This window comes from Carex rostrata, chromosome 31, assembly GCF_964058835.1.
Source record: "Carex rostrata chromosome 31, lpCarRost1.2, whole genome shotgun sequence".
Lineage (NCBI taxonomy): Eukaryota > Viridiplantae > Streptophyta > Magnoliopsida > Poales > Cyperaceae > Carex > Carex rostrata.
The window spans coordinates 2,383,148-2,396,118 of NC_135948.1; the positions used below are offsets into that span (position 1 = coordinate 2,383,148).

At 33.4% G+C, this 12,971-nt stretch overlaps 1 protein-coding gene across 2 annotated transcripts; it reads right to left on the bottom strand.

The window, feature by feature from the left end:
• Positions 1 to 1,066: 1,066 nt before the first annotated feature.
• On the bottom strand, positions 1,067 to 4,651 carry LOC144547430 (uncharacterized). 2 transcript variants are annotated; one of them, XM_078296084.1, is made up of 5 exons: positions 3,179 to 4,651; positions 2,635 to 2,737; positions 2,116 to 2,159; positions 1,866 to 1,927; positions 1,067 to 1,354 (listed from the first exon to the last, which is right to left on the bottom strand). In XM_078296084.1, the coding sequence occupies exons 1-5, from the start codon at positions 4,468 to 4,470 to the stop codon at positions 1,320 to 1,322; spliced, it is 1,536 nt and encodes a 511-aa protein (XP_078152210.1). In that variant the 5' UTR covers positions 4,471 to 4,651; the 3' UTR covers positions 1,067 to 1,319. The 2 variants fall into 2 exon arrangements, with proteins under 2 accessions (XP_078152210.1, XP_078152209.1); XM_078296083.1 differs by lacking the exon at positions 1,067 to 1,354 and having other exon boundaries at positions 1,661 to 1,927; positions 3,179 to 4,643.
• Between the last annotated feature and the right edge of the window lie 8,320 nt (positions 4,652 to 12,971).

Below are 12,971 nucleotides of genomic sequence, written 5' to 3' on the forward strand. Positions count from 1 at the left end.
ATCTAATGGTTTGGATCAACGATTTGGACTTTGAAAATGTAAAAAATGCTTGTTGTAACTCAAAAATTGTTGTAACTCAAAAATTGTTGTAACTTGATCCCTCCTCATATAATTATATATTAATAATAATTATTAATAATAAGATATTAATTATATAATATTGATATATTAATAATAACTATAAAATATTATTATATTATTATAATAATAATTTAATATATTAACAATATAACATATTAATTATATAGTTATTTATTGTTAATAAGATACTAATTACACAATATTAATATATTAATAATAACTATAATATATTACAATATTATATAATAATTATCTAATATATTAACAACATAACATAATAATTATATAATTACTTATTAATAATAATTATTAATAAAAGGATATTAATTATTTAATATATTAACAATATAAGATATTAATTATATAATTATTAATAATAATATACTAATTATATACAAATAAAATATTATTATAATCATTTAAGTTAGGCCATGAGGTGGAATAAAAATTAAACCACCATGTGAGGTGGTTTAATTTAGGCCGGCCTAAAGATCGTCTTATGTCATCTTAGTCCGGCTCAATTAAAACACGTTTGGTGGAATAACGAGGCCTAAACTCCTTATTCCACTTTTTAGGTCTCAACTAAACAGGATGAATAACACTTGTATTCTTTCCCAGGTTAAAAAAAATATTTTTGACGAGCAGACGAGCATCCAAACAAAAACTTTCATTCTAAGCGGGGTTTCGTTTTAAACGAGGCAGGCTATCCGCCAGGCTACGCCACAACAGTTACATCGCTGAAGGTCCGAGCGTAGAAACAAAAAGGTCATGGCCCACCTGATTGCATAATAATTTTTGGGCTTATTTAGCAAGGGTTCTTGTTTCATGGATTAAACTTGAGATTTTGGGCCTAGGTAGGTAGTAGGTAAAATCACCCATTCAGCCGTTTCGTGAAAAGTGGGCCTTAATTTTTAAGGAAAAATTGTTAGATAAAGAAGTCGACTGGATGCAACCCTCATCAATCAACCAATCAGAACAAAAGATCTGCACCCAAACCTTTAGACAGTTCCTTCAAAGCATCAACTGTGATGCATGTCCTTACTAGGTGGTAATCTATTTACAACATCACTACAGTATACTTTACCTAGGATTAACAAAGGAATAATGGACTGCAACAGCCGAACAATAAATAAGCCACAATAAATTGTTAATTATTCACACACTATATACACAGTTAAATATACCAATCACACGCTAATTGCCATGATAATAGGCTCAATCAATAATATATATCAAGGTCACATTTCATTGGATAGAGCATGTGATTCAGTACCTACAAATTCCGAAAGAAAGGAAATGATATTAGTTAAGAGTTGGGCATCTTCAAATAAACAGATAATTTGTTGTTGATATTTGCTGAAGAAGATGCATCTACAAGTATTCGATACAAGGCTATAGATACTAATACTACAGGGATGCTCCAAATTGAACTCTTATGTATTGGTAAGAATTGAAAACCTTTCTAAGAACTACTAATTTTGCAGCATGGATCTGATGAGCCATGTTGTCTCATCAAGATATGTGCCAACTCCCAAACCAACCTGGGGGCACCCCAACCTAATAAACCAGACGCCGTGCGGCCGACCAGCACAGTGCAAGGTTGTAAGCTTATGTTGGCTATAACACTTTCATCACTTCTAAAATTAACTGTTTAATTGGGTCTTTTAATTTGGATTATTTGTTGTGGGGCAAAATTTATTTTACCAGAATACAAATTACACTCTAAATGCTAAAATGCAGATAATACATGGTGCCCATAGGTACCAGCCAATCAATACAGTCACCTTTCTCTGCGGATAGAGAAGTAACAGAACCAAAAGCTGCGTAACCCTCAATGCAAGAACCACTGCAAGGTAAGAAATTGTACCAATTACTTTTAAGGTTTGATCATTGTAAAAAAAAAAAAAAAAAAAAGGCACGTTAAGTTTCACAAGGGCAAAAATTAAAATACACATCAATCTACAGTTTTCAATGCTTGACACACAGGTCTGGTAAGCTATTTGACATAAGAAATTGTTTGGTGAGAGAGTGTACCTTTCAATTGTTAGTTCGTCAGACACCTTATATACAATGTCTCCCTATAAAAAGAGAATGAAATTATAACATTAGTTTATTACATTCATCCTACCAAAAAAAATTTTTACTGTCTGCATAATTTCTCTTGTCGTTGTTAATAGAGGGATTAAAAAAAGGAGTTTGTTCCTGGTCGGTGCAGCATTACTATGCAAACTAAAATGTGCATTCCAAACACCTAAATCAGCACTTGTAAAGCTAAATAGCCAAGGCAATTTTACCAGATTATAGTTGATAAAGGAACACTACTACAAGAAATCCACTGATTTGGTTCTAGTTTGTTCTACCATTCAATATTCAGGAAAAAGAATTGATATTAGAACCCAAAATTTAGCTGAATTCACTCTTTAAACCAACCTTAGTGTAAAGGAACCGGCAGCTTTCAATGTTATTAATCAATTAACAATGTACTTCACACTAATTACCAAGAGAATCAAAAAAATTTAATCATATTATCCTTTTTTCATGTATAGAACTTACTACTGGTTGCTCAAACCAATCAGGTACATTTTTGCTGAGAAGAGTCATATACTCTTCCATTGCTGCCTCTGGATTCATATTGCCCAATTTTTGCCAAGCATACCTAAATGCAGAGAATAGGAAAAAATATAAAATAAAGCAACCAGAAAACACAATATGTAAAGAGATAAGTGGTGCTTAAACTTGGTGGTTCAGCAGTTTTCCTATAATTTATGAATTTCAAATCAAATTTGCACTTCAACCAAGAAACTCTATACAGAATATATTCACAAGCTACAAAATTTTCAGTAAAAAAGGTGGTTATGACAGTACTGATACGGTACCTGTGCAAACAATGTCCATTTGCTATTAAATATTCCTTGTATTTTTGACTTTTTGGGTTATCTAATTGCATTAATTCTGAACATAGCCAATAATATGCACCAAATTGGAAAACCACACTTCTCTCTATTTTTCTGAATGGCAAAATATAAGGACATTGCTGACATTCTATATTTTTATCAATTAATCACACAAGTGAGAGAAAAAATAATGAAATACATACCATTTGGCCCGAGTGGAGGCCCTTAAAGCCAAGGGATGAGACTCGTAACAAGGTCCCTCTGTGGCAACCTTGTGCAAACCATACAATTGCAACTGCACCTCATTGTTAACCTTTGACAGTGCATCAGTGCCATACTCACTGGTTGCATAACCAGCTGCCACAGCAAATTGCTTCTCTATGTCAGTCCTCTCTATACCTTCCCATCCTTCTTCCTCAATAAATGCCTTTTCTTTCTCATTTTTTCCATCTCCAACGAATTGGATTATTTTGCTAGTAGGCCCCTCAGCTTGGAATAAATTATCTTCTTCTTCTTCTTCTTCTTCTCCCTTCTTCTGTTCACTAGACTCTATTGTTTCTGCTCCTTTCTTCTGTTCACTGGGTTCTATTGCTTCTACTGAGATTTCTTGAGGCACAGTTAATTTCTTCAAATAGGAATCACCCTCAGTGGATGTTTTACTAATAGGTCCTTCTACTTCACATAAATTATGTTCCTCAGTCTCTGCCTTCACAACTTGGACAGATCCTACTGCCTCTTGTGAAATTTCCTGGTGCACAATAACTGAACCTTGGCTGGCTATCTTGAATTCAAGTTCTTCTCTTAAACAGCTTTCTTCCTCTATTGGAAGTTCAACCTCTCTGGGCATTTTGTCTATTGAACCCTCTACTTCGCATAAATTGTCTCTGTCCTTTCTTACTTCAGGTTCACTTAATTCAACCTCCCTAAAGCTCCTTTCTTGGAGAACGAAACTTTGATCCTGTAGGAAGGTCAAATCGGAGCTCTGAGATACTTTACCATCTCCAAGGTCACTTACACACGATTCCTTTTCTTTGTCAGAACTGATCGATGTCTCCAACTCAAAGCTCTCATACTTTTGCACCAATCCGCGATCAACCTTCTCTTTTTCAAACTCGACATCGCTTACAAAGTCATCACTTCTCTCTTCAGTTCCCTCACACATCATCACCTTACCACCGCCAATTCCAACCGAATCGCTGAGCTCAGACCTTCCTTCCTCGGCAAGAAATCCTCTCGCCGCCTCCTTCTCGACCACCTTATCCACTTCAATAATCTTCTCCTCTTGCAAGTCTTCACCTTCCCGCAATCGTGGAGCTCTGGTCTCATCGGGAAGATCTTCCTCTGTGAACCGGGCCCCACCAGAGATGACGTCTGCAGTGTCATCGGAGGAAGTGGAGGCGGAGCTAGAGTTGGAAGGGGAGAAGAGCTTGGAAAGGAAAAAGGCGAAGAGGAGGGAGAAGAAGGCAGTTAAAAGGAGGTCGAAGAGGAACTCCATGATGAGATGAAGGGAGGTGAATTTATGATGAGATTTGGGCGGCAGTGTGTATATTGCTTCGCTTGTAGGGTAAGGTGTAAGGATATGAATAGGAGTACAGAAGGGGAAAGGGAGGAGAGAAGAATAGAGAAGTGGGTGGGTTAATGATTAGGATGGAGAAGCGAAATAGAAGAAAGAAAGAAACGAACGAAAGAAAGAAAGGAGAGCGCCAACGGAAGGTATATCCGGATACATCTGCCACGATGCGTACTCGATCAGCGCTAGCGGGCTCCCGTGTTAGTTACTGGATGAACTTGGTCCATGAGAAATACCCAACTACTTCTGATTTGTCTTTTTTGGATGGACGGCACCGTCTTTTTTTCAAAATTGGACGATGATCATGTCATTTTTTTTTGTCAATTATCTTTCTATCCACATTTTACAGTGGTGTATTGTCTGATTCTAGTTGATTATCAATAAGATGTGTAGTCAAATGTGATTTTCTAAAAGTAGATAATCGATGGAATTATGTATTTATAATGATTATTCAAAATTATAAATCCTATCTTTATTGTGGTAAAGTTCAATGTACCAAAATATACTTTAACTTGTATGAGAAGAAACTTTGAATTGCTCTACTTTAGCTGAGTCCATATCAATATAACTTTATGAGAAAATTAGAGAAAAAGATCGACACACACGTGGGATAAAAGAAAAAAAGGCACGAGTATTGTGTAGTATTGGTAATCATCTCATTGTTTTTCTAGATCATGATTTTCAAGATGCAAAATTTTATATTTGTGTGGAGCAATTTTTATTTTTAATTTAGGATAAAGACTAAAATTATATATATAATATTAGGTATTTTGATATTGTAGCATTCAGCGTCAAAACGCTACATTTTTGTTTTATGAAGTAAAGAAATAATTCAGGTTTCACTTTGTTATCAACAAACAGTTTAGGTTAGATTTTGAACTCACGTCTTCACTTGAAAAACTTGAGATGTAATCACTAAAATCTAAAAATAATGTTTCTATTCATATAAAAATGGTAATTATCTAACTTTGAAAGTACTATATATATACATATTCAAACTAACAATTTCTTAAGAGCTTTTATACGTATATGATTGTTCTTTCTGTACTACTATATTCAGAAATAATATTTGTGTTACAAATTCTCTTCTGAAAATCTACAATAGCTATATCAAATTCAGACCATTGAATTTTGTACCCATTTTAATAAATAGTAAAAAAATTCAGAAAAATGTAAAATTTGGTCTCCAAGCACATATTAATATGGAGAACAAGTTGAACGGTTCGGATCGACTGTTTGAACTTTGAAAATAAAAATATGTTCATTTTACAAATAGGTCCTTGTATGCACATAAGCATTTGCCTTTATTTGTTTCCTAGCTAGGAATACGGTCAATTGTCTTTCTGTATCATTTGTCATTTTCCTATTATAGGAAAAATAATCCAGGTGCACCTAGAATTTTTGCTCGGCGCTGGAATAGCAGGGGCAGGGCGATTGCGCCAGAAGCCAAAACTGTCAGATACAATGAGTACAATAACTGATTAAAATGAGCTCCTATGAGCTTCCAGCCGAACGATAGGAATTCTATGCCTATCAGCCTATGTAGATAAGGGGATTAGTTTTACGATTCGTGCCAATTTAAAACTGACAACTTAGATCAAATTGAACGCAGTCAGGTATTGCACTGGATCTGATTGCGACCGTGAGAACTGGGAATTCGCATCCTCTGAGATATCTCATATTTTGCGTGACTTTTTGGAAAATCCTAACCGTTTAAATACGTTCTGCACGAATCTCAAAGCACACATAGTAATGACCACCTACATCAGCCCGAATAGGCACCGGACACGTCGGTCACGCAAAAGTTGAGATATCTCAGAGGATACGCAACCGAGAACTGGGACGTGAGTTCTAAAAAAGTAAAAAGGTGACGGCTAAGTGGTCCCCACCCCTAATAATAACGCCTCAGACCCGGTCCATGTCAAGTCCAGATTCTCTGTTACAATTTATCTGTGATACTCTCAAATGTATGCCACTGGTTGCATTGAATTTTAGTCCAAGTATTATTCTATCTAGTTTTATTGTTCAATTTATTTGTAGCGAGAAAAACAATGAATCGAATTTTTGGTGAGAAATTATACCAATTTATGGTTTGGATGAGGAAATTTCCAAATAGCAATGTTTAGATGAGTATATACCAAATTTTCCTATGAAAAACTAATGTCTCCCCTTCATGACTCGCCACATGATGTGGCATCAAGAACTATTCACAAAGAACCTCATCTATGTCAGGATTTTTTTTCTTTTCGTTCGCGTACGCAAATTATGTTTACCATTGAAAAAGAATCAACACGTTATCGGTTATCCTTAGTTTGAGAAAAATGACACGGCGAAGATTATTCCTATATGCAACGTCACGATACGTGTTACTATTTTGTGTCGTGATTATTTTTTGATATTTTAGTCATGACACGGCACGCAAAAGATTCGGTCACAGTACATGAAAGATCCGATCACAGCATGGTACGGCAAGTAATCACGCGAATCACGTGTAATTAGGACCATTATATCTTAATCAAATAGTGAATCTTGAAGAAACTAACTTAAATTATGAAAAAATAGTTAAACGTGAGAAACGTAATCAGTTACGTTTGGACACGACACGTAAATAGTCACGGCACGCGAGTCAATGCATGACTCGCGTACCGTGACCATCCCCTTGACATTTTGGTCAAGGCATGACACAGATCACTGTTCACTTGGTTACGACACAACACGTTTTTTTCACTCTAGTTATCCTTTAAATTTATCCCAGTTAATTTTGATTAGTTGAGTCTGAAGTAGCTAAGAATTGTTAACAACAGGTAACCTAGGAATTGCTCATTGTTCATGACAAAAAAAAACATACATTACTTTTATGCAAAATAGCGTGCTAGCGGTATGGTTAAAAAAATGGTGCTATGGCCATATAGCGCCGCTATAGCGCTGATAGCAGCACTGTAGCTTTTATAGTCTTGCAAGTGTTAAGAGATAAGAAATTGGTTTAAAAAAAATATATACATAAAGGGAATGCTTCCCATGTTTGCAAGAAAGAGTCTATTCCAAGAAAAAATTGCAGATAAGTTTATTTAATAAAGTGGATAAAAGCCTCTAATCCGATGGATGCCAATATCAATGGATTTACATACAGGCCTTATTATCTCTGTTTGTCAAAGTAATGTGTAGGCTACAACTAAGCCCATAAAACTTTCCTCATTTCAACAAATTGATTTTGTTTCTATCTCTGTTTAATTTCCCACTTGGGAACTGGCTATAACAAGGGTAGAAATGGTAAATTATGATCCACTTAAAATATGCATTACTCCTCTAACTAATTGAATAGGCTTTACTCCTCTAAATCTGAATCAAAATGGGTCTTGATCTAAACCTGAATCCATAAACCAACAACCCAACTGGGCCCAAGCTTTAGTATTGGGTCAAATTGATTTAAATTTTAAGGCTACTGAGTCGCACTCAGAAATAATCCAAACAGAAGCTACAATTCTGACATCAAAAGAACAAATTTGGTGTCAATAAATTTCGATTAAACAAAATCAAATCACGATATAACAAAAATATGTTAATTTAATAACCTTTTTTATTTAGTAATATTCTATAAAATGTTATATCAATAATTGCAATTGATTTATAAGACTAATTATGAAATATAAAATCAAATATTTATTTTTGTCCAGTGACAAAGCCAGTGCTCTCTGTGTGTGGAGGTCGCAGGTTCGAAGCCTGGATGGGAATCCCTTTTTCTTGTGGATATTAAATAGTTGGGTAGCTTGACTTCCAAATTTTACTAAAACAAAAAATCAAACATTTTAATTATTGAATGAATTTCACAGATTGAAGAATAAATTACAATGATTTAGATGGCTTTGATATTATTAAAAGAAAATATTAAAATTGGAACGGTGCTTAATTGGGTGCATTTTGGTGACACAGGAATAACGCTAACTCAGGAATAGCTGCTATTTCTGGCGAGCTGTTCTCAACACAACACGTTTGGGTGAAAAAAATGCTATTCTCAACAAAGGAATAGCTCGAGTTAGCTGCTATTCCGAGCTATTCTTTGTTTCATCTAAACGCACCACTTTAATAAATTACTAATAATGTTTACAATTACATGAACTTGTGTGCTTAAGACACAAATCAAAGATTCTAAAACTTTTAATCAACCAAAAATTGGAACGGCGCTGACCGGTTGACGTTTCATTTGACCAGGCCAATCAACCAAAAGATTATCAACCTGAAATGATATAGCTCTGCTGATTTAATCATTTAACCGCTGTGATTGTTGTTTCTCGCAGTTTTCTTTTTTGAAAAATAAATAAATATTTTTTAAATAATCAGAAAGATGACGAAATTTTTTTGATAGCATGGAAAGTGTGAGAATTCGCTAAGCAACCGCATATTTAACGCAGTTCCTTGGCATGTTACAGCTCTTGTCAGTCATGAGAAAATTCCATTCGTAAAATAACTGCATATTTGATGTGGTTTCGTTTACACTTAGGGGTCGTTCGGCAACAAAGGATTAAGAGTGAAGGATTAAGAGCTTAAGGAGTGCTAAGGAACCGATGTTCGGTTGTCTTAATCCGTGGGTTTTTCCAAGGAAGCTAAAGGAAGGGGTATGGATGCCTTAAAGTCCGGGCAGAGGATTAAGATCCGGGCAAAAGGAAACTAAAGGAGATGTTCTTAATCCACGTTAAAGAACCGATGTTTAGTAGAATTAAGCGGCTAAGGAAACTAAAGGAAGCAGCCTTAAGGAGGCTTAATCCTTTGTTGCCGAACAGCCCCTATAAGTTTTACGCCATGCAATGCATGATGCATTTCCTTAGCATGCCACAGCACCACTCGTTTGCCAGTCACAAGAATATTCCATTAATAAAATAACTGCATATTTGATGTGATTTATTTATGCTCAAAGTTTTACTTTGCGATTCGAATTCAGATTCAAATCGGATGGTCCCAATTTAAAACTCAAAGATTGAGTTACTTCACTAGATTTGAATTCGACTATATGTGACAGAAAGATGTAAAGGGCATATGCTATAATGTGAGTTTCATGTATTTATATAAAAAAAATTTGGTAGCTCAATTCTGATAAAGTGGTTCCTTCCATATCATACAAAAATCGTCATTTTTAACGTATATCTATTTTCTTTCTAAAAATAAAAGGACGGCGATTCTCCCGTGTACCCTTATGTAATGTTTAAATGCATAAAATATGACACCACAACTGCCAGTAGGGGTGTCAACGGGTACGATACGGGTCGGGTGGAGATATTGTTATATCCGTACCCGTTATGATAACGAAAAAATATATTTATTCTTACTCGTCTTTTCGAATATGGTACGGACCAGATAAACGGATAAAAAAGTGACATTAATATTTCGATTTGTGCTTTCGATAAAATATTTTTTAAAATAAGAAAAAAATAATGAATACAACTAATTTGTATTATGAAAATTTAAAAAAAGTACAAAATTTTATTGTGTCATGTATCATCTTCATACAAATATATATCTATATATATATAATTTTATTTTTAAAAATTATCTTATATAAAAACGGATAAAATAACAGAAAAAAAATAATTACTCTTACCCGTACCCGATTAGCTAATGAAAAAAAAATCTTACCATTTTCTGTGTCTTCGGATATGATATGGATCGAGTAAACGGGTAAAAGGGGGCCATTGACATCCCTACTGCCAGGGAAAAATGAATTAATAATACCGTCCACTTGTCTTCTTGAAACAAGCTATAAATTTCTTAATTTGGATCCTTCTCAAAACAAAACTTGTATCTGAGACAGGTTGGGATTCATGTTGTATCAAATCGGAGGATAACAATTGTCAATTGAATTTGAGGAAACAGAGCAAAAGTACAATCTTTTGTCTGGATTCTTTGGTTTAACATTATTGGGGCTCCCTGCTCACAGGCAGCTTGAGCTCTCTTCTCAATGTTTCTACTTTGTTTACTCATCTTTGACCATCTCGTGAAGCGCAAATATATTGTCCCGCAATGTGCTTTTGGAGAAAATTTAATATATTTCTAAATAATTTGCAATTTGAAATTCACAACAGTCAACTATTTGCTAAATGTATCAATACTTACTTTTTGGAGCAAAGTTAGAGTGTGATGTATTTACTAAGAAGTTTTGATGAGTACAACTTCAAAAGTATATATTATATTGGTTTTAAATGACGAATTTAAACTGTTAAAATTCATGTACTTCATGAGTGATGCATTTACATGTAAAATTTTAAAAGTTTCGAATTCATTTGCTGTAAGGTCGGCAAATGAATTCGAAACTTTCAAAATTTTACATGTACATGCATTACTCATGAAGTATATGGATTTCAACGGTTTGGATTCTTCGTTTGAAACCGATCCGATATACTTTTGAAGTTGTGCTCATCAAATTTTCTTAGTGAGCACATCACACCCTAGCTTTGCTCCAAAAAGAAAGTATTGATACATTTAGCGAATAGTTGACTGTTGTGAATTTCAAATTGCAAATTATTTAGAAATATATTAAATTTTCTCCAAAAGCACACAACACCTCGATTATACATAGACTTATGTCTGATTTTTAAAATTAAAAAATAAATAACTGTCTACCTCTAATTCAATGTGACCCCGCCACTGCAGACTACCCACATGAAACCGAGATTTTTAAAAATACCAAAAAAAAAATTATTTTATTAAAAATAACCAGGTTCCAGCCAGATTTTTAAAAATACCCAGACCGCGAAAAAAATCCACGCCCCGGATTTTGTTTTGTTTTGTTTTTTTAGAGAAATAAAATATCCATGATTTGTTTTTTTTATAATATATGTATAATATATGTATATGTATCTATAATATAATATATGTATAATATATGTATAATATAATATATGTATATGTATAATTGTATATATTATATTTATATATAATATAATTACATATAATTAAATATAATTAAGGTTTTTGTATAATTATATAATATAATATAATAATACAAAAACTTAAATTACTCTACATGCAAACTAAAAAATTTCACAATTAATAATTACACTACAAAAACCTAAATTATACTCAATAAAATACTGATCGTTGTACGCCTACCGTCGTACGAAAACTTAAATTGCATTTTTGAGGCACTAAACGACTTTTTTTTTAAATTCTAATGCTTCCGATGCGACAATGCCTGGTGTACCACCGTATCACTGGGGAAAAATGGATCCGTCTCGTCCTCCCCTTTCCGAAAAGTCATCATACGCGCAAATCCGACATTCCTAGCCAAAGTTATGGCTGTTTAAAGTTTTTTCGAACGATATAACTTTGAAAATTCATAACTAATTGTAGAAAAATTCAAATAAATTAAAATTTGTGTCAGTTATGTGTATTTTTTAATGCTCTACATGCTGGTGTAATCACTTTTTCATTTTGGTCCCTGTATCAGTCCAAACTTGCTAATTTACCAACAGAGGTCAAATTTGATATACATATACATATATTATAAAAAATGAGTTTATAATTATATTATATTATATAATTATACAAAAATCTTAATTATATATAATTATATGTAATTATATTATATATAAATAAATGAGTGATGCTTCTATGGACATAAGGACCTATTTGTAAAATGAACATATTTTTATTTTCAAAGTTCAAACAGTCGATTCGAACCGTTCATCTTGTTCTCCATATTAATATGTGCTTGGAGACCAAATTTTACATTTTTCTGAATTTTTTTACTATTTATTAAGATGGGTACAAAAAATATCAAATTCAGACCATTGAATTTTGTACCCATCTTAATAAATAGTAAAAAAATTCAGAAAAATGTAAACTTTGGTCTCCAAGCACATATTAATATGGAGAACAAGATGAACGGTTCGAATCGACTGTTTGAACTTTGAAAATAAAAATATGTTCATTTTACAAATAGGTCCTTATGTCCATAGAAGCCTTTGCCTAAATATAATATATACATATACATATATTATATTATACATATATTATATGAGGAGGGTTCAAATGCCTCCATGTTTTTGTGCCTCCATCATGCCTCCATCTCTCTCCATCATTTTCAAAGTTCAAACAGTCGATCCGAACCGCTCAACCTAACCTCCATACTAAAATATGTTTGGAGACCAAATTTTATATTTTTAGGAATTTTTTTACTATTTTTTTAGATAGGTACAAAATCAGTAAATCTGAACCATCTAAAAACAGTATTTTTGTACCTATCTAAAAAAATAGTAAAAAAATTCCTAAAAATATAAAATTTGGTCTCCAAACATATTTTAGTATGGAGGTTAGGTTGAGCGGTTCGGATCGACTGTTTGAACTTTGAAAATAATGGAGAGAGATGGAGGCATGATGGAGGCACAAAAACATGGAGGCATTTGAACCCTCCTCATATTATATATACATATATT